General features: G+C 36.1%; 1 protein-coding gene across 3 annotated transcripts in view; it reads right to left on the bottom strand.

Moving 5' to 3' along the window:
* The window catches only part of PARG (poly(ADP-ribose) glycohydrolase), a 70,985-nt gene that overhangs the window by 23,851 nt on the left and 25,512 nt on the right, over positions 1–21,622 (bottom strand). For all 3 annotated transcript variants that reach the window (XM_074874461.1, XM_074874458.1, XM_074874459.1), the window contains 3 exons: positions 16,816–16,908; positions 14,816–14,973; positions 2,211–2,290 (listed from right to left, as the gene is read on the bottom strand). In XM_074874461.1, coding sequence (XP_074730562.1) covers positions 2,211–2,290; positions 14,816–14,973; positions 16,816–16,908 — 331 coding nt within the window. The remainder of the gene's footprint in view (positions 1–2,210; positions 2,291–14,815; positions 14,974–16,815; positions 16,909–21,622) is intronic.

The following is a 21,622-nucleotide window of genomic DNA, read 5'->3' as shown; positions in this document are numbered from 1 at the left end:
TAATTCTTGGCAGAAACACAAGAGCTCAACTTTCCTCAAGAGCAGCTTTGAATCTTCCCCTGACAGCCCATGCTCAAATTGAAAACAAGTAACATAAAGACCAAAATATTAACTGCTCTTCTCCCTTTGGAGTTTGAGTATTTTCCTTTTTCCAGATCAAGAAAAAACTATTTCTTAAGCAATTTTCACTTAAACTGTAAACACTACTAGAAAGACTCGATAGTTGAAGTTAAAGTAAAACGTGTTTCCACTTAATAAAAGAGAAATTGTGAGCCTTTAGAGGTGACACTCAACCTATGAATGGATGAAGCAGCAGTTCATATTTCCAAGAAAGTCCTACTATGTCAATAAAGATTCAGCGTTAGTGGATTCCAAACCAAGCTGTTTTCAGCTCTGCCAGGATGCTAGAGAAATTCACTGTATTTCAACTGAGAAAAGACTCCTGCCCTCAAGAGAACAAGAGAAACCATTGTGCTCATTGCAGGAAGGATGCATTATCATCTTCTCTCCTTATTTTATTCACAAAAGTTCAGTTTTGCAACACAAAGAAAATATCAACTTTTTATTAGGTGATGTCATCTTAAAAACTGCATTTGAGGCTAATTTCTTTGCTCCAGTCCAGTAAGTCTATTGCACCGGCTTGTGAAAAACATTCAGAACAGTATGTAAAGCACAAACATACCCTTCCAAAAGCCTTTTCCACAAGGGACTCTGGTATCAGTGGCAATACTTTACAAAGTAAGCATTCACCTTTTGAGAACAAAGTCTTGAGCTGATATAGTCTCCACTGTGTTCTTTTACAAGGAATTCAATTGCCATTTACAATAAGAGTTGCAAAATTATTACAGTAATTTATAGAGCTGTTACTCCAGTTTTACTAATTCCTTGGACAAAAAAACAACAAGAAATGTGGTCTTTTAAAGGTATGACAGGAATTTTTAATTCAAGAAAATAGCACTCAAGAATCTCATTAAATATTATTTAAAGTTATAATGTTAAGAAATCTAATACAGGAATTTCATAAAGCATGTTCCCAACAGGTTTCATATGCACAGGTGGTCAGGGACCGGTGCATAAATTTAGAATTTGGTTTGCATGAAAACATTATTACTCAAGTATAAAAAAATCCACTAGCACACTATATCTCTTCTCAGTCCCACACATAGATCACAATTTACTTTCTACCTCAGAGATTTAGTTCTATTGACATTGCTGAAAGTTTGATAGCTGAAACAGGATGTAGCTACATTTAATTTGTGGTGAATTAAAATGAAGAACTGAAGATAGACTGAACCAAGTAAAGGGATTTTTATATTTAATAGCCTAAAGCTGTCTGTCTTAAAACAAACCCTTATGAATGTGAAGCTAATGGTGAAATACTGATGCGTAAAGAAAGTTCTTTAAAAAAATACTATAAGGATATTGCTGTAGATGTGATTGTATGCTGCTGCAGTAAAATCTGTCTCCTCTAAAATACAATATATAAGCTCTGAAACAGTTCTTTCAGAAACTATTTTTGAGCTTATGCAGATATTCAAACTCATGGTAACTACAGATCTGACTACGCACACCAAGGAAAATATCGCACTAACTTCTAAAAGAGTTGGAGATCTCTCATGTCTTGCTATCACTTGTTTTATTTGAATTGGGTGAACTTCACAACAGCTTTGCTTTGGGATAATAGAATGGAAGAACCTGAAACACCATCACGAGTAGGAGAAAATCCCTCAGAACTACAAACATTATAGTCAACAGACTAAATGTGCATACTGAAGGAAATCTGAAGCTTGATTCAGAATCTTTTAAGCTTGTGATTGTACTGTCTACATATGGTGCGAAGTTTCCTCTACATTCTCACTCTGATGCAGTGCAGCAAGTATTTGCATATATTACAAACATTATACATATGTATTATATACACATTTATATACACACACTTTTTATTTATAAAGGGGAGTGAAAATATATCTCTAACATCCCCCATATATATCTCTCAGAAACAAAATAGAATAAGCTCTGTGCAAAAAAAAATAACTGTATGCATCATCTATAAGAGAAGAAGTGACATTAATATGAATATCAGTGTACTTAGCAAGCTGGCTTTTGTCATACACTTCCATCATAATACTGCATAGCCATTTCTAAATTTAATGGGATTAAATTTTTCATGTATCTGCTTTGTAGCTCAAAAAAAAGAATAAAGGATATACTTTTTTCTGTGACTCTTCTAAAATAGCAGAAAAGGGTCTTAAGTTTCTCAGGCTTCCTTGGTGACCGTCCTTCAAACAATCTGAAAAACAAGAAGCAAAAGCAATTAATTAGATTTCAGGGATATAGTGCATAGTAATTAGGCTACTCACTAATTGTGATTTGATTTTTTAACTATTATGCACATATTTCAATTAGCCTTGTATTTAAATAGTCTACCGTAGAAAGAACTCTCTAGCCAGCCCCTCTGTAACGCCTTCAGGAGTAACAAGTTCGTTCACTTGCTAATTTTCTAATGAAGCTGCTAAGTGTATGCCTAACTCATCTGATTTTGTAATATCGAAAAATATAATTTCAATATGAATATCCAGGAAAACTACTAGCTTTATTTGCAACAGACTGGCTTGAATTAAAAGTAAGTGACTGAGGGGTGAAAACATGTATGTTGAGTACTCCAAGATCCAAATGTCTTACCCTACTTTCAGCTCAGTGAGTTGCAGAAAAAAAATTAATGCAACCATACTGCTTTCAAGAGTTGCCCTGCACCAGCAGCATTTCTAAAGAAAAGAACCTACCCCCAACAGAAACTGCTTCATCCACTGGGCTACTACTGGCATTCTAACATTCATTTGTAAAACCCTAAGCATTAAAAAGAAGCATCCTATTTTTAGCCATTAAGTGAATGTATTCTTTTATGGCTAGCTGAAATACTTTTACTGCATCATTTATCTTCCAGCAACTTCAGCACACATTGCTTAATTTCACTTCCAACAAAGTGACAAGGTATTGTTATTGGCAACACATAATGGAATTTATCTGGAAGGAAGAATAGCAGCGACTTCAGAAATAATATCCTTTGAGTAGGAAGTTCACTAAAAGATGCCTGATACAGTGAAAGCCCCCAGGATGTAAGATTCACCCCCAATAAACAGTCTAAATAAAGGAATGACACAACATTATTCATTTGTTATGCACTGGAATGACAACCTGCATTTAAAACCAGAATGCTGTCAGGTGAATTTAGCTTTTAGTAGTGAAGTGAACTAGATTTTTTTCAGCATTTAAAAATTCTTATGAAGTATACACGCTGAAGAGATCAATTTCACCCAAAGTCTATATTAAGTCACAGAAGCTAATTTTAAAAAGCCTAAAAAGATTTTGTGAAAACTTTTTTATTCTTTGAATAATCAATCACGACTTTAAGGCGGCAAACCCCAGACTTATACAGTCTATGTTAAAATGGGCCTGTATGCAAGTTCTATCGAGGGGCTGTGCTTATACAACTAATAAGGGGCTCATAAAAGAAAGAGCTTCTGTGTGTGTGTGTGTAGGTCTTGCCTAAACGCATACATTTTCGCTGACCTTTTATCTGGAAGTCTCATTTGGTATGAATCCTTTAAACTGGTTAATTTATCTATTAGTCCAATCGTGCCTTTACTAGCTTTTTGCCTCTTTACATCAAACTGAAGTCTTGCTTATGTTGCAAACTGTCAGGAGAGAGGAGTTCATGTCATAAAGGTGATACATGATTTGGCATAACTAGCAGGTTGGGCAGGAGAAGTCCAAAACTGGAAAAACTATGCCTGAAGCAAGTCATATCAAGCTAAAAGGCAATGGCAAGGCAGATGAACTTGGTTTCATCCATTACAACTACTCACCAAAATACAGTCTCTATGTCAAGTAGGGAATTTCATCCAAGTATTTTTTTTAAATCTGAAGTGTTCAGCATTGGCCTGTCTTTTCTCTTCTTAAAAGCTGTGATAACTACCTCTTTTCTTTCTCCTCTGGGATCAAAGCTAGAGTAATGCTGATTTGCTTGTGAAAAGATCTCATTTACAGTAAATAAATATTCCCAAAACACCATCTATAATTACAATAATGAGAAGAGATATCTGTATTTCTGTTCTAGCCTTATATGGCTAAATGGATAAAAATGACAGGGCAGCACAAAAGGATTTGAGAAGCTCTAGGTTCTGGCACGGACATCCCTTGCTGTAGAGGGATACTCCATACAGTGGGGACAGAAGAATGCTGTGGTCTTCAAAATTATCTGTATTTTGACCTAGTAGCTATATGTACCCAGTAACTACATGCATCAGATCTTTTATAACAGTTAGCCCAAGAGCTTTCATCACCTTTCTCCTCCTCACAGTATTTGTTTTCCTTCGCTATGACATAACATAAATTGTACTTTCTCTTTGAAAATCCACTATGAAAGATAGAAAAATAAATTTCAAAAATGTATTAAAGAAAAGCAGGCAACAGCAGTCCTGCACAGACATTTTAGGACTGAATTCACCACAAGTCATATTTGTCCAAAACAGAACACACTCATAAAAGCATAGCAATTTATAGCAGGTTGAAGAAGCCATGTCTTAGATTAATATGTTTGGATTTACTTCCTATTTTCTTTGTCTAGAATTTACCATTATTAGTGACCTAGCGGCAAACTGAAGATGGCTATCTGCAAACATGCTTTTTATTAGATATATGTTTGTAAAATACAACACACTGGTATATTACTTGCATATTTTCACAGAACCAGACCAAGGAACTTGTCTTCAGCTACTTCAAGTAAAAGTGCTTTACAACATTAGGAATTTGTTTTAATGGCCAACCAGAGCAGTGGAAAAATCCACACAGATTTTAATGGGCTACAAGTTAGCCTTAAACCCTCATAGTATCTATTTGAAGCTACCGATATTCATTTAGTTGAATTACTGCTTCATACATTCTTTTAAGTTTCCACAGAAATTGCATCACAGTGACATCAATGATTCAAAAGACTTCCATCAAGCTTACTAAAGTCAGAAGAAAAGCACAAGAGAGAAATGAACATCTCTCCCCACCCGCCACCCCCCCATACATGCAGGCAGCCAGGCTTTCTTCAGTGCAGCACAAAGTAACCAGTCATCTTTGTGAATGCAAAGTGATATTTACAACAATCAAAAATGGCCCAGTCCTGCTCCATTAATTTAAGTGAGGATATAACATGGCAAAACTATGAATATTTTAATATTGAACCTTATTTCTGAAATGATCAATTAGGCAACATTACGAGAAGTTTTATTTCTGAAGCAAAAACCTCTATTTTGAAGAGCAAAGCTAGATGAGGGCATAAATAAGATATTAAATAAAATTCTTCTTCAAGCTCTGAGACACAGATCCTACTAAAAAAACCCGCCCAGAAATGTAAGCGGAAACCACATAATCAATTTCCTGACAGAAGAACCCAAGGCCAAAACCCATTAATTCCAATTAAAGAACTCATCCAAATGAAGTGCACTGTAAATCAAACACAAAGCACTGCAAGCCCACTTTCAGTCACAGTAATTGAAATATTACTGGCAACTGCATATGTAAGCTGTTTTGCTTTGTACAAGATGTTCCCACTGCCATGCAGCTAACTTCAATTTAGCAGATACAGGAGCTAAGAAAGCTTGTGGGGCTGATCACCAAACACAGCTGCAAATTTATCTCTCCCTCTCCAGCTTCCAAGCCAGGGTAGCAGCAATGTTAATCAAATGAAGGACCTCTACAGAGATACACTTAAGTATTCTGAGGAATCAAGGTCAGAGATTTAAAAACATAAGAAAGTAGATGTGTGAACCATGTCAAAAAACCAAAGTAGATTGTTTTTGTGGCTACATGAAAACTGTTTCCTAGCAAATATTCAGACATTTAAGTCAATTGTTCTGAAGAGAAATCCTATATATGAGAATAAAATATTAAAAATATGAACCAATATTGGGAAACTGTAAAAAAATTTTTTTTAATTACTCAACTGTCAGTAAACACACAGTGCAATTACAAGACAAGTGTTTATACTATTTCAATAATTATTACAAAAACATGCACATTTGTTTTGCATTAGCATTTTCATAAAATTTTAGGGTGGAAAAAAAGCCTTTTAAAAGTGTAATCATTATTCTGGTCTTTGCAGTCTCACTGACTGCAAATTCAAAATTGTCTTATTTTCAATCAACATTTCCACTTCAAAGCTGGAGCCAAAAGGTCTAAAGAATCTGCTCTTTAGTCCTTCGAGTGTTAAGGCAAGCAGCAAATCTGCAAGGTACTTCAAAGGGTGCATTTCCAATGACGCAACATCAACATGATTTAATAACATTAAGAGCTACACAAAAGTGACCTTGGCACACATATAGTTTAACTGGGGAAAAGTTGAACCAGCTTAAGTAAACAGTTCTTAAATACACTGTTTCTGATTATGGTGTAATTAAAATAGAGTAGTTTATTTATAAAATTTAATTTCCAAGGAACTAAATTAATCCCTTGATGTTACTTGAACTGGCTCCAGTAATTTCTACAAGCAGAAGGAACCATTACAATCATGTAGTTTAACTACCCAGTTAAATAATTTCATATTGGTATTTCCATCCCCCAGCCTGTATCTTCCCATCCCCTGGCTGGGTTTACTTTGAATGTTTCTTTACAAAGAGTATAATCATGTCTTTACATTGAAATCAGAACCCATCATGAAGACTCAGAAAGCTAGCCACACTGTAACATTACGCAAAAATTTGCAGTATGGGTCATACTTCAAAGAATACTTCCCATTCATAAATTCATGGCATTTCACATGTGCTATTTGCAAAAGCATGGATACACAATTTCATACTTATGGTCCCCACAATTAACTACATGTGCTTTTTCTTAACTACCACGGGCACTAAAAAAATACCTTTTTCTTTACTACTATAGTTGAAGACACACTTGTATTGTTTCTTATATTTTAGCATGATCTCACTAAAGATAACATAGCATCTAAGAAAGTGCAAGTTATTTTACTAAAACCTCATTTTTCTCCTACAAATAAAAGTGAAAGAAGGATTTATAATGAAGTAGTATGGGTAGACAAATTTCACCCAGTAACAGGACTGAGCAGGTGAAAGGATGGAAAGTTAAAGCAGAAATAAAAATACTGAAGAGACCCCACCTTCAACCTCAAGAACAGAGCTAATCACTAAACAGAGCTTTAGTCTAATGTATAGGATGACAAAACACCTGGAAAAAAGAATAAACTAAACATCTTGCTTTTTATATCTTGTTGCATTTCAAGCCTAAGCTTATCTGTGTATACATCTCGGGGTGGAAATACTATGCTTATGTATGTTACTGTCAAACTTGTATTACTCTCCATATGATTGAGGGCTACTGTCATTAAAAGGCTGAGCATTCTCAATTACAGAATCACAGAATCATCTAGGTTGGAAAAGACCTTGAAGATCATCTAGTCTAACCATTACAACACAATATTATATTATTATAATATTATATTATAACACAATAGCACTGGATGGCACAATAAACTCATCATTTAGGATTACACTGGTTGCACTAAGGAGCACAGAAGAAGCATCTCTTCTATCTCCTAAAATTTTTTTCCTCCTGGAAAAAAAAGTGGAGTTCCACAAACCAAAGAGAAAAATAACACTCTCCCTTTAATGAAAACAGTAGCATATTTGTAATGAAGCTTTGATTTGCAATGCCAAGCACAGCTGATCAAAACAACACAATGTTTCAGTAAGCATTCTGTCACAATATAATTTGCCATTTTTATTTAACTGTGCTCAAGTTAACCTCAGCCATAAGGACTACCTATAGACATCAGTGTATCTAATGTCTAAGAAATCTGCATGCATTAATGTGCACAGAGAGAGAGAACCCCATCATGTAAGAGTTGGAATGTGTCTATAATTATGTGTGCTTATCATACGATTGCACAGGACAAAAATATATGAAAGCAATTCAGCTTACCACATAGGAATAACTGGAATGAGATTAATTACCTGTATCCTTTGCCTGAAGTATTTTCTGAGAAAGCTGTTTATGTATTGGGTGGGGTTCCCTCCCATACACAAATATTTATCTGCCTTTTAAACCAGACCACTACATCACTAAAGATTCACTTCAATAAAAAAGATGGAAGATAGTTCCAGCCAGTTACTAGTCAAGGACTTTTCATGAAGAATGGAGCTGCAACAAGTGTTTCCTTGCTACCATTTACCCTCCCCTTATCAAGAGAACAGAGTTACACAATGTTTCATTCCTGCTTATCTATTTTGTGAATAGCAACTATAGACCCACTCTGGTGTCCAGAGCCCCCCCATGGGTGTGCAAGACAATCCACTAGGATGCAGGAAGAAAATACTTTTGTACCATTGAAAAAATAAAAAATACTTTAAAAATAGTGCTTATTTCATCTTTATCTCATGCTTTAATTTCTTTTTTGTGCATGTTTTAGCATGTAATATATTAGTACAGTAGCACATGTATGTAATTTATAAGTAAATAAATATGCATATTCTGGGGGTGCACACTCAAACATTTTTTACCGATAGGTATGTGTGATCAAAAAAGTTTGGAGACCACTGCCCTAGACAGCTCTAAATACATTATGTAATTGATGTTTAAGTAAGATGAGGAAACCTTAGCAAATTTAAAACAGGAAATTCTTATATGTAATATAAAAGATAAACCCTTTCTTGAAAGTCCTGAAGCCATTGAAAAATATTTTAAGAACTATAAGTAAAGCTATTCAGAATATCAAGACTTCATTTAATGAAATTTGGACTGTATATAAATCAAAAGCAGAATAATCCAGATGAGAAATTCCTCCCAGAGAGACTAAAGGCAGAGAAATTAACCATCTCTCTGACAGCACAACAGGAAGTGCCCGTCCAGATCTTGCACCTCCCAACAGGAAAACATAGCACAACCTTACTCAAGTCAGGTATAACAACCTCAGTTCTGCTTTTCTGGTGCCTAGTGTATGTGTTTTCCACTTTAATAACATGAATTTCATCTTTCTGTGTTAAAACCACCTTCTTTTCTCTGCCCATACAGGAAGTAATTTACAAGTTTTTGAATCTCCTTGCCGTCAAGTAGGAGCAAAACAACACGTTCAATAATTGAACTTCACAGGCAATTTCTTATTTACTATCAAGTGTCATAGGTATGACTTGTTGTCATCTCAAAGTTATTTAAGAACATCATATTATTCAATACCCTTATGCTTAATTAGAACTTCAATTTTAGATTAAATAGTGGCTTTTTAGATTTGTATAAACAAAAAAAACTGAGCAATGTAATTGTGTTGGTAATCTAGATGCAAAAACTCTCTTTCCAACTCAGACTCTCAAATATACTCACATCTCTATTCTCTGTGCTTTTCATTTTGCACTTTTGTTTATTGTGGCAAGTAACTTGGAACATTATAAACCTGTTTTAGGAAGATGTTTTGGTGATTCAGGAGTTACATCGGATTGATACTTGACTTTGATGAAATGATAAGATGCTAACTCCAAGTACTCAACAACCTGAGGATCTAAACCAAAAGACATCCCACAGCATGGTACTACTAAATTCTGGACTAAATTATTGTATTTACTAAGCTAACAAAAAAAATATTCAGATTGAGTACTGTTTTAATCACTCCAGCGAATAATTATGCCAGACTTATTAAGGATAGTGGCCTTTTAAAGTTGTTTATTTAAATGAGTATTTCATCATTTACCACACACACAAATGTTGATTTTAAATTTTTAAAAAAACTGTATTCTACTTGAAGTCTACTTAAAGTACTCCACCCAAGGCTAATTAGAACATATTCCTAAGGCAGGCGTATCAGAATCAGTTTTGCAGGATCAGTGTTTGTAAACTCAGAAAACATAGAACCACTTTTCAAAGAAGCAATGTATATCTCAGTCCAAACCAAGCTCTCTCAAAGTCATGAGATAATTTATTCCCAAGAGAATAGTCATTAGTGGTGCAAAATTGACGTTGTTTATGAAGAGACAATTGCATTACCAGTTAATTAGATTCCAATTCTCCTGCATAAATGTACTATACAGTTTGCCCATTTCCTTTCATATATTATACATTCCATAAAAGACATCTATATCTTAACTAGTGGGTTTTTTCCCCTCATTTCCAATCACTTGAAACTACTTTAAAAATTTGTTTGATGAAGATGAAGAAATTCAGTCCTAGTGGAGTACTGGTGGTTTCAGACCAGAGCATCCACTAATATATGTGCCAAAAGATCCACCAGGCTTATGTAATTAGACATACTACCTTCAGTGACGAATTCAACCTCAATTGCTTTGATGGGAGATATACAGATGTAGAATATCTCCAGTTTAACTACAGAAGTTTTTTGAAAAAGGAAAACATATGAGTTACTGTAACTTGACACAACAGCTAAGAATGGATCTGTGGCAGGTCAAAGACACAGCAAAGGCACAGTGGGTCCTTGACAAACTTGTCTCCTTTACAGTCCTCCAGAACACTGACTCAATATTACAGAAGTTTTTTTTCCTTATACTTTGCCTTTACATATAATCAAACTAGGTAGTTTCCTCAATTACCAAATTCTATAGTGTTAAGACACAGGTGTGTGATAACTTGGTCAACAGGCAGGAAGGAAAACCTCCACAGAGCAAAGTCTTGTGTGACAGTGGATGGTATTAATTTCAGCATGTTATAAAAACTAAATGCAAGAAAGCATAGTTCAATCTTATCTTTCATATATTTTGAGAGGAATATATGTTTTATGAAAGTGCTATGTTAAACCACAAAATATTCACAAAGAAGATTAATTATGAACATCACCATAAGAAACTACTTTAAACTGCACAACCATTGTCATCATTGCAGAGATGATCTTAAGAGTCAACGCAATTCATGCTCTACATTCAATCCACACGCAGCTTCCATGGAAAATTTATCAGTAAGAAGAATTAAATGGCAAATTTAATTATTTCTTTCTTTTGTGATGGGATATTTTTGATAAAGCTGACTAATTATTTCCATCTTATATATTATAAAAGTGTTTTTAAAAAGAAAAATTGAACTCTAAATTTAGCTTGATATTTTGAATGGAAGCAGTATTTTATGCGATTTAGTATGATCTAATGTTTGGCCGGATGTCATTCTATCTACTAGAATTCATAAATATTAAAGCTCTCAAAGTTAAACTATGAATTCCATTTTATTAACTACATTTAAAATTACTTATGTTATTAATGACTTAATCACAATAGGCCCATCCTTGCCAAGTACAAATGGGAAGAATTCATTATATATCGGTGACTTTCAGTCAGTAGCATGATGAACAATCAAAATAGACAGTCAGTGTCACAACATACCATTAAACTATGTGCATCAGTGTCAAAAGAGGAATGCTCCCTTTTTATCTCCTCTTATCTGGCAAGACTAACAGGCAGGAGAGGAGAGGTAAAGCACATGCCATGTTAATACTAACACACACAATAGCCTCCCTTCCAGTCAGCTGCAGTTAGTAGCACACGCACCAGCATTCAAACAACTTGCCATCATCACGGCAGTAACACTGCCAAGCACTGGTGCACCAGAAAATGCTTAAGAGGGAGAAGAAAACAAACAAACAAACAAAGAAAAAAAGAGTAAATTCTCAATATCTTGCACTGACTGTCTGTTGTTTTGTCAAACAGATTTGTACCTTGGGGGGAGTAGTGGTGGAAGTCATAATATGCTAGCTAATACCACATAAAAAGCTAAAGTAGGGAGAAGACTGGGAGGGAAGAGGGAACATAACAGCATTTAAATGTAGAAACCATAACTATTTTATAGTGTATAAAAAAGTACTAATGTTTAAATCTGCATTAAGTGAATTGATAAATGACTGCTGTGTAAAACTGAAAACACAAGAAACAAACAGCTTATACAGCTGTGTTTCTAACTTAAGGCACAAATTTAATTTTTTCATTCTCAAAGAGCTGAGGGGAAGGGTGGAAGCGTTTTGTATGAACACAGAGAGGGCATGCATAGTGGAATCAAGGAACACCACATTTGCTAAAGAAAAAAAAATCCCTCAAATGCTAGCATCCACTCAGTAATTTTGCTTCCTTAAAGAACCACGGCAGTTTTTTTTTTTTGTACCCAAAGAACAAAGTAATTCATTTACAGCCACGTAGCAGATGAATTATGCTGAGGAAAGAACTAAGTCTGGAAAAAGCTGCAGACCATAATACTGTGGGGAAAAAGGGCTGCTGTATGGAACAATCTGTTATGTCCATCCCTAAGCAGAAAGAGCAGGGCAGCAGCCTCCAAAGCCTTTATATCAAAACATAGTTATAAAGAGGAAGAGTCACAAACATTTTAACTTCAGTCATTGCCTACTGCCTTTTGAATATATCCAGCTTCACAAAAGGCTTTTTTGTAAAAGCTGAAAATACACACTGCAATGGCCCAAACCTTGCTGTCTTTACAAGTCTGAAACAACAGCTGAAAACATGACATTTTATTCTCTGTCCTTGCTACTAGAGCTAACTTTTCAGGATAAGAAAATACATTATTGACAGGAGGAAAAAGAAACAGGGTATTATCCATCCTCCTCTGCCCTCATTTTAGATTTCAACTAAGTCAGGTTTATATACAGTAGCACAGTAGAAAACCACAAATTCTTGTAGTACACCCACCACCACTCACTCTTCAATCTCCTTTTGCTTTTACCCTGCCAATCCCCTCTCACTGACACATTCCCTCTTTTTCTATCCAGTGCCTGTCACACCTCATTCTACTTAACTAATCTGCTCATTATCAGATGCAAAATACGGGGGGGCAGGCACGAGGGGAATTGTGGTCCAACAAACGGTTAAGTAAAAAAAAGGACTGAAAAAGGAAACTAATTATATAAAAATCATATTAAGAGGCAAACACTGAGGAAGAGCCACTTTTAATCCTCAAGAACCAGAGGACAACCAGCTTCCCTTCTTTTCTGCAGTTTGACAATATTCTTGCACTTACATGAATAAAAATGGCTTTCTACCCTATGTGACTAAAAGTTAAGCATTACCTCATCCATAATGCAAGAGGAAGGCCTAAAGGTTGTTGGCTGTATTACCCTTCTTAAATAACATTGTTGGAATTTACTATGAGCAACGCACTAGGAAGCCAAGTCAGAAAACAAAGGAGGACTGACTGGAATAGGGCAGAAAATCCAGAATAGTTAATACTTTATACTGGTCATTGTCTAAGTCTTTGTCAGGAAAATATGTACCTAATAATTTGCCAATGCTTTTTTATTTAGAAGTAGTTCAAAATATTATGCCCTTAGTTAAGCACTAGTATTATACCATACTATTGTGACTCTACATTGCTGTGCAATGTTCATAGAAGAGAATATGAATTTACTCTTCTGTAGTTGGTAAGAATTTAACTGCTTGATTTATAACATACTTAAGTTGCAACAAAAACTGGTCCCTTAAAGTCCTTTAAAAAACATAAAATTCAGCTAAAAGTACATAGCTGGTGCAGTCAAACTGAACTCTTTCCAGAACTTCACTGTCCTTTCACTGCTCTGAGTATAAAAATTTTAATGCAGGGATGGTACTTTTCATTTATTTGTTCTTATGAACTAATGGTGGAAAAATATGCTGAATTGTATGGCACATTAATGCCCACCCACACTTGCTCTTCCGTAACCCACTGAGCTGTTGGAATAAACATCAAGACAGTGACCCTGGTCTCTCTTCTGAAATACACAGTATAGAGAAACCTGTGCTAGCCCTTAAAGGCAGCTAGCACCAAACCCCTTATTAGTACACTGGTATGCCTGACAACTTATTCTGGAAAGTTCTAGTCTAATATAGCTCTTATGACACACACACCCAAGTGTGCTGGATCACAGGTAACAGTATTTTTATGTTTCATCTGTTTTCAGAGCATATACACTACATATGATGTGTGAGGAATAAGAACAACTCTAGATAGACAATCTATCCAAGTTCCAGCCTAATAAACTTCAGGTTGATCTACACAGACTTGTATGGAATTGCCCAGAAGAAAAAGTCTGATTTCTAACCTACAAGTTCATGTGAACCATAATATTCTGCAGCAGGAAACATCCCCATCCTCTTCCCCCATTTAAAATTCAAATATGTATATTTAGAAATTAAAAGATGTGAAGAAAAATTTCTAATCAAATCTGCCTGTAAGCTCGCGTTGAGGAAAAAAGAATGTTTGTTTAGAAATCAGTATTTTTTAATAAATTCTTATTGTAGTCTTGAAACCTTTTTATGCTAACTTGTCACAAAAAGGACAGGTTTATTTTAACATGCAGCTCTACAACTGACTTAAAATGACAATATATCGTATGGATGCTGAAGAATCAAGTCCTATTGATCTGACTAAATGTGCAGATCCACTACCGACACAGAGACAACAGAAACATGGCTGGGGAAACACTGACCTTTAATTTAAATACATATAGAACACCTGAAGCACAACTGAAATATACCATTCACAGATGAATGGCTTATGAAGAGGTAGGGAATTGTATCAGCCTAATGATGCCAGAGAAAAAGTGTGTCTATGCATGCATGAAAAAAGAAGTATTTGGAATATTAAGCTTATCTTCCTGTGCACAAATTCCTTTCTTACACAGTTGTATAGTTTTCTTGTCACTTAGAGGTAAACAGAAGAGACAGAAAGCAAACTACTGAAATTAGTGACAAACGTGAAACAAACAATGAGTTTCTCCCCTAAATGACAACAATAATATTTTCATTGAAGAGTTATCAACTTCATTTACTTCAGAGTGCCATACCTGTTGAAGTTAATGTCTGGATAACTAGAATACTCAGACTTCATCTTTGCATTGCGACGTGGAAAAGTACAGAAGAAAGCATTGGCTAGAAAACTAGCAATCTGTTCCTGTGACATTGTGATGGAGTGATTCATCTTTTGTTTCAGTAGAGGTATTGGCTACCAACAAAAGAAGTGAGGGGGAGGGAGGGGTAGGAGAGAAGGGAGGGAAGGAGAGAGAAAAATAATTAGCTTACCCATTTTAAAAGAAAAAACAGGAGCACAAAATTACATTTGTTAAATTAGAGCAAGAGTAATTTAGGCCATTGGTGAACCCTTTAATCAGCAGCACCATTAAAGTCAAGAACAGTTTATTCAAGACAATTTGGAAAAAGCTTGCTTGACAAACTGCAGATTTCTAATCAGTAGTAAAAAGAAAGACCAACAAAACACAACTTATCAAACAAAACCATGGGGAAAGGAGAGGGGGGGAAAAAAAATAAAATAGATGGGATGTTGCAAATCACGGGCAACCTTAAAAACTGAAGTAAAAACTCACTTGTAATAGCTGTACGGTTAAGAACCCTTAAGGAATGCTTTCAGCTACGACAACCATGCTTTATAATTTACAAAGAAACATGGAAGTCACACCACAGATCATCACTCTGATTTGCTTTGAATTTTTTTCCATCCTATTTGAAGAAATAGCACTGATATCTGAAGAAACTGCATGATTATCCATTCTTTTATAATCAGAATGGACAAAAAGCTCTGCTTCACTTTGGTCTTCAAGTTTTGAGTTTTATTTGACTCTAGGAAGGGTTTCTTTAATATAAAAAGAAACAAAGGGGCAGAAGGAACCAAAAAAACCCCAAAGTGTTATGCATCTTCCATTTTATCAGGCTTTAGCCTCCTGATTTGGAATTTTCACTCACCACATTCATGGCATTTTATTTATTTTTTTTTAATTATATGGTAATACAGGGGGGGTGTGTGTGTAGAAAAACATCATTCTGACTGCTAAGGAATCCAGTCACAATTATGATAAACCCACTTGACAGGAGAAAGAGAACAGAGTTTTCACCTCTTCTTCCAATATTCTCAGCCATCATCATTAGCCTAGCTCCAGCAGAGCTGAGCAGCTACTTTTTAATCCTGTTAGTTGTGAATACAGAAATTGCTACTAAATTAGACTGTTGAATACACAGCCCTGTTTACTCCACAAAAACCCCCAAAGTTTTCCTTCATTCTTATAACTGCTACATTCACTGAATCTCATTCTGTCTTCTGGCTATCTAATTAACAATCTATATTATGGTGTCTGAAGTCACATAGCTAGAGAGGGGAAAAAAAAAGACTGAGAAGCTCTCTCTAGTAAGTTCTACAAACCCATAAAAATAGGATATTTTGGACAGTATGTTATACTGGAACAAATTTAGCTTTATGTCTAACCAAAAACATGAGTCTGACAAAGTTCTTCACAATTTACCTAACAGTACATCATCTTTATAAAAGGCATTACTACATGAACTTGCAAGCCTTGTACTTGACTTTGTGTTCAGAAACTTCACAGCATTCCCAATAACTTCTCCCATCAAGTGACTAGTAAAAAGATTTTAAAGAAACATTCATAGTTTGAAATTATGTATCTACTGTAGGACCCCTGCATCATGTTTTAAGATTATTCACGTATTTTAATTTCTAAGTGCGATTTTCAAACCTGAAAGGTTTCCTGGTCATTTCATTTAAAAAAAGCAAGAAGCAACTCCAGCATATAGAAAGGAAAGTGTTACTGAAGTTCAGGCTAAAAATATGACAGCGAGGTAATATTTTTTTACATTCTATTCTATCATTATAGATGTGCATTGTCCATTCTGCTCCCTAGGCCTCAGCTACATTCAACACAAAAACTGTACTTTTTATTAAGGACATAACATGATCCTGATGTTTTGACCTTTGCCATTAGTTAGTTTGCAGAAAAGTGGTCTGTCACAGAGTGCTTGGCTAACTGTGTTTACTTACCTGGGTGCAGATACTAGGGAGACAGAGCGCCAGCTTGACCATATCAGGAAGAATGGACTGGAACAAATGTTGAGCCTCTGCATCTTCAAGAACCTGTTAAAAGGAAAGATAAAAGAAAAAGTCTTTTTACCTCAGAAACAATGATTGTGTGAAAAGTTTGTGAAAACAGAACCCATCCAAAAGAAATGAGAGAAAAAAAACAGGTCCTATTAGCTTCATGCAAATCTGTAGCATTTTTCACGGTAGTACCTCACGGCATTTTACCTTGCAATATTCCACTAACGGAAATACAGAAACAACTCTCAAAAGTTGCAGCTGAGGAAACACGTCACCAAATGCCCTATAAAGAAACCTTGAGTAAGTTATCATTCGACTCTTTCCAAAGCAACGAACCAAATTCTTAACTGAAAAAAAATCACTGCCTAACCACAAAAGTACTGGAACGATTTACTTAACTTTCACACTCAGGTCATAGTCCAGGACAAGTACCTGTGACATTCTCCTGTTAGGGCCGTATGAAACCCACGGCTGGGTCAGACCACTGGTCCTCAGCAGCAGCAACAGGAAATGCTATGTAAGAACAGCGTGCAAGCCTGGGCACTTTCTGCTGTCCATCTCTACCACGTTCCCTCAAGAACTATAGCTGTTGGGTTAAATATGTGAGAGTGCAGCCTGCCTGGTGCCACATGCTGAAGTTGCAATCTTTTCAGTCTCTTCCTGTAAGACAGCTGATCCTATGACTACTTTAGTTGCCCCTCTCTACTTGCTCTAACATTCTTCCTGAGAAGGAGAGACCAGAATTGAAAACACTCAAAAAAAAATGGACACACACCAGTGTTTCACAAAGCTTTATACTCAAGATCAAGTCACACCAAACCCTTCTGTTCCTATTCTCAATTCCCTTCCTGACACTGTCGGGCCCACTGTAGACATGTTTGGCTGCCAAAGCGCATCAGGCCCATGTATTCAGAGAAAGTCCAGGACCCTCTTTAAGTTGCAACTGCCAGTTCTGAGCTCAACATCATGTACCCAGGGCTTAGATGAACCCACCCACACCCCCATTCATGTATCACACACCTATTTTTAAAAGGTGCAAAATGTTCTTTAAGTGGGCAATGCTCATCTAAGAAAAGTTAGGATAGGCACATGAATGAGAGGTTGTGGAAAGCAACATAAAGCAGTGCAGTTGCAATAGGCAAAGCACACAAAAGCATGCCATATCCTCAAAAGCCTCACATTCTGCCGTATGAACAGGCTGAACTAAGATCAAGGAGAGAAAAGCACATTCTCCATCTTCCTGTGCAGTGGTGCAGTTTTTCCCCTGATATAGGGATCCAGGCACCAGATGGGACTACCAATTTCACACAAAAACTATAGCAGACCAAATAGATCAAACAGCATCAAGGTATTACCAACTTCAGTCTCTGCAACTCTTAAAGACTAATTGTGAAATCACAGAAAGTGATCTTTTCAGTCATACAGTCAAACCTTTGTAATTCACATTTCAAAGGGAAGTTTCACACAGACTTCAGAATGCAAAAAAGATACTGGCAATTTTCTTGAGAAGAGGAAAATATGGTGCCTACGATTCAAAGCATATTGTTCCCCATAAACGCCAAGCTGAAAATATTGTTCGAAGGCTAACAGCTTCTGTTCTTCCAAGATCATTAAAATAACTATAGAAGTATCTCTGCTCTATTCCCTCCTGTCCCAAGTGATATAAAGGGATAAGAGTTCTGAGATAGTTACAAAACACAAACAAATGCTCAAAGGACAAACAACTTATGGTAGGAAGCAGGGGGAAATAAAACAATCCCAATACCTACAGTTACTTTCCATGCATTATGTATGCTGCTTATGGAGACATACAAACAAGATTTTAATTTAAAGTTTTAAATTGAAACAAGAACTCACAAAGAACAGCAAGCCTAAGAAACATGAAAATCATTCGATATCATAGAGGAAGAATCCATGTAATATTCAAACTATTACTGAAAGTCAACATTTTTTTTTAAGGTTAAGAAATGAACAAGATGCATCTCTCCTGTTGTTGGCTGCATATGCACTAAATATTTACATGGCATAAGTCAGATACTGAAAATTATGACCCAACCTTTAACATCACCTGCTCCAGCAGGAAACTTTGCTCTGCTTTTAGGCACAATGTTTTTAAGTGCCATAAAGTAACCAAATGAGCATTTAAAGACTGGAATTTCAGATCTCAATCCATAAAATGAATATGTAAGTTAAATATATTCAAAAGATGACATTTAACCTCAGATGTCTACCAGGCTGTCAAATTCTGATATTCTCTCCCCTTTGGGTAACACTTCCTCTCTTTCACAGTTGACATATAAATAGTGGCTGCTATGCTTTGCTGACTGCCACAGACTATACAGTATCACTTATCTGGTGACACATTATGGCACTGGACTTTGTCATAGCTGTCAAGACTGCAACCTTTTCTTTATGCTCCTTTGAAAAGAATATAATGATAGTATGAGACAATTTCTTTCCAAAACAGAAGCAGGGCCAGCAACTGCACAGCTCAGTTCTGATACAAAATGCATAACTATGTTCTTAAACTCTGAAATTCTACTTTTCCTTCTCCTTACCTTCCTAATGTTGTACCAGAACATGCTCTCCCCTCTACATTATTCGTATGCATGACTTTTACTAGACCTCCACTGATGAAAATCTCCCAGAATTGTTCTCATTGGACTTCAGACAGATTATTTTTACATGTCAATAACAAATAAGGTGGTGGATTTTTGTGAAGTGTTGCGTGCCATGAAAACCTTACTACATTTTCACAGGTCAATTAAAGAACCCCACAACTTTAAAAAGATTATCAATGTGAGTGCTAAGTTAACAGACCTTGCCAAGAAACTCCTAATTCTGCATTGCTCCCAAATCAAACCACCAAGCAGTCTAAGCATCCCTGTTTGGAATACTCCTCTATTTAGGCAAAGGTCTCCTAAATATTGCAGGGAAGCACATCAATAATTTTCTATCTCAAACATAGTTTGTTTCTTCCTGGAAATGTTGTAAATTCATAAAATAGCTGCTGCAGGGAACAACTGAAGAACTCTGCTGTTCAACTGCAGGTGCTTTTCTAAAAAAACAAACAAAAAACGCCCTCACCTTTCTCCCTAGAAATGACTCATTGAGAAACTATTCAGTCCTGTGCTTCCCATTTATACATCTTGAAGCTATAACCCATTATTGAACAGTGGCAGTAAGCCAGAAATATGTATCCTTCCTTGATTTATGTTTCTAAAAAAAATAAGTAACTTCAGTCATGGCCACACCCATGTAACCATTACTTCCCCTTTCTGCCCATGGACTCCTCCTGTACAGGTAACATTCCCATGAGGTTTCTATCACAAAGAACCCCTGGCTGCTTGGCCCTCATCTTCTGTTGACCACTAAACTAGCATGCCATCACAGTTGTAGCTTTGTAGACCAACCACTGCCACTGCATGTTCTCAGCCATGCTCAGTGCAACACAGAGCCTGGTTTTATCTGTGACAGTCTTTTCAGACTTTGAAAGCAGCAAAAGAGAACACTCAATCATGGAAAGTAAAAGGATTCTAGGACATGGAGTGCTGACACCGCAGCTACATCTGACAGCCATCCCACGATGCAAATGCCAACCTGGGAGAACCTAGCAACAGCACAGAGAATACCTGGTCACAGAATTGAATGAAGATTTATTTAGAAGGAAACTCTCTTCAGGAAGCAGTGAATTGTACTGATGTAAAATCCAGCATATTTAGAGTCACATTACATATTCTACTTATTTGCTGCTGCTGAAAGAGGGATGTGTCATTCTATCTCCTCAAACACCCACACCCACTGCATTTCACCAGTTCCTATGTTCATCCGGTAATTTCCTGAGATCCTTCAGCTTGCTGATGCTACAGGAAAATAACTTGGGGGGTGGGGGTTGTCTTCCTCTGCATTAATAAGTCAAACCAGCCTACCAAAAAGTTATGCATTCTTAGATGTTGTGCAGGGTGGGTGGTAGGTGAAACGGATCCAGTCACACCTACTATCAATGGGCTACAAAGGCAGATACCCATTGCAACTCTCCCCACTGAAAAAGCAGTAATATTCTAGTTAGTATGAATAGTATGAAGCTGCTACAAGCACCTCACTTTGATGTAAATCTTCTAGTACAGGAACATCTGTATTGATTCAGTAATGTGCTTTTATCTATGTACAATCTTCTTCAAGGCTACAACTATGCAAAGATTAAAAGAAAGGATTGGATTTCCATTGTTAAAAAATAACATTTGTTTTATAACTTCAAGAATTGAAAAATATGAAACGGTTGTCAACAATTTTTGATAAAGAAAAATACATGAAGTATCATAGCAATTTGGTTTTAAATAATTGATCAGTTTCTCCTTTCCTTATTATGCATACATGTTCCTTACAGCTTCCTTCAGGATTTGAAATAAAAACAAAAATATATTGTTGACTTTATTCATAGTCCTTCAATCATGCAAAAAAATATTTAGGAATGAAATAAAAGCAGGGGTTATACCCCAAAGGAAAAGTATATGGAATCAGAGTTGCAAAGCATGACTTGCCTTTTGCCAAAGAAATCACTTGGTGATTTCATCCGTATTTGCACTGGAGTGACTGACTAAATGAACATGACTTAGGGCTCCAATTCACAAGATGCAAATGGTTCAGCGAGCCATAGCAGAGGTAAGAGCTCTTGGCCAAACTTACATTGCAATTTTGCAAAATGAACATTTATACTGCAGCAGAGGCCTGACTAAATGCCACCATAAGT

The sequence above is a fragment of the Strix uralensis genome, chromosome 7, assembly GCF_047716275.1.
Source record: "Strix uralensis isolate ZFMK-TIS-50842 chromosome 7, bStrUra1, whole genome shotgun sequence".
Classification (NCBI taxonomy): Eukaryota; Metazoa; Chordata; class Aves; order Strigiformes; family Strigidae; genus Strix; species Strix uralensis.
The sequence above is the reverse complement of the archived record's forward strand: the minus strand, read 5'-3'. Positions and strand labels throughout refer to the sequence as shown.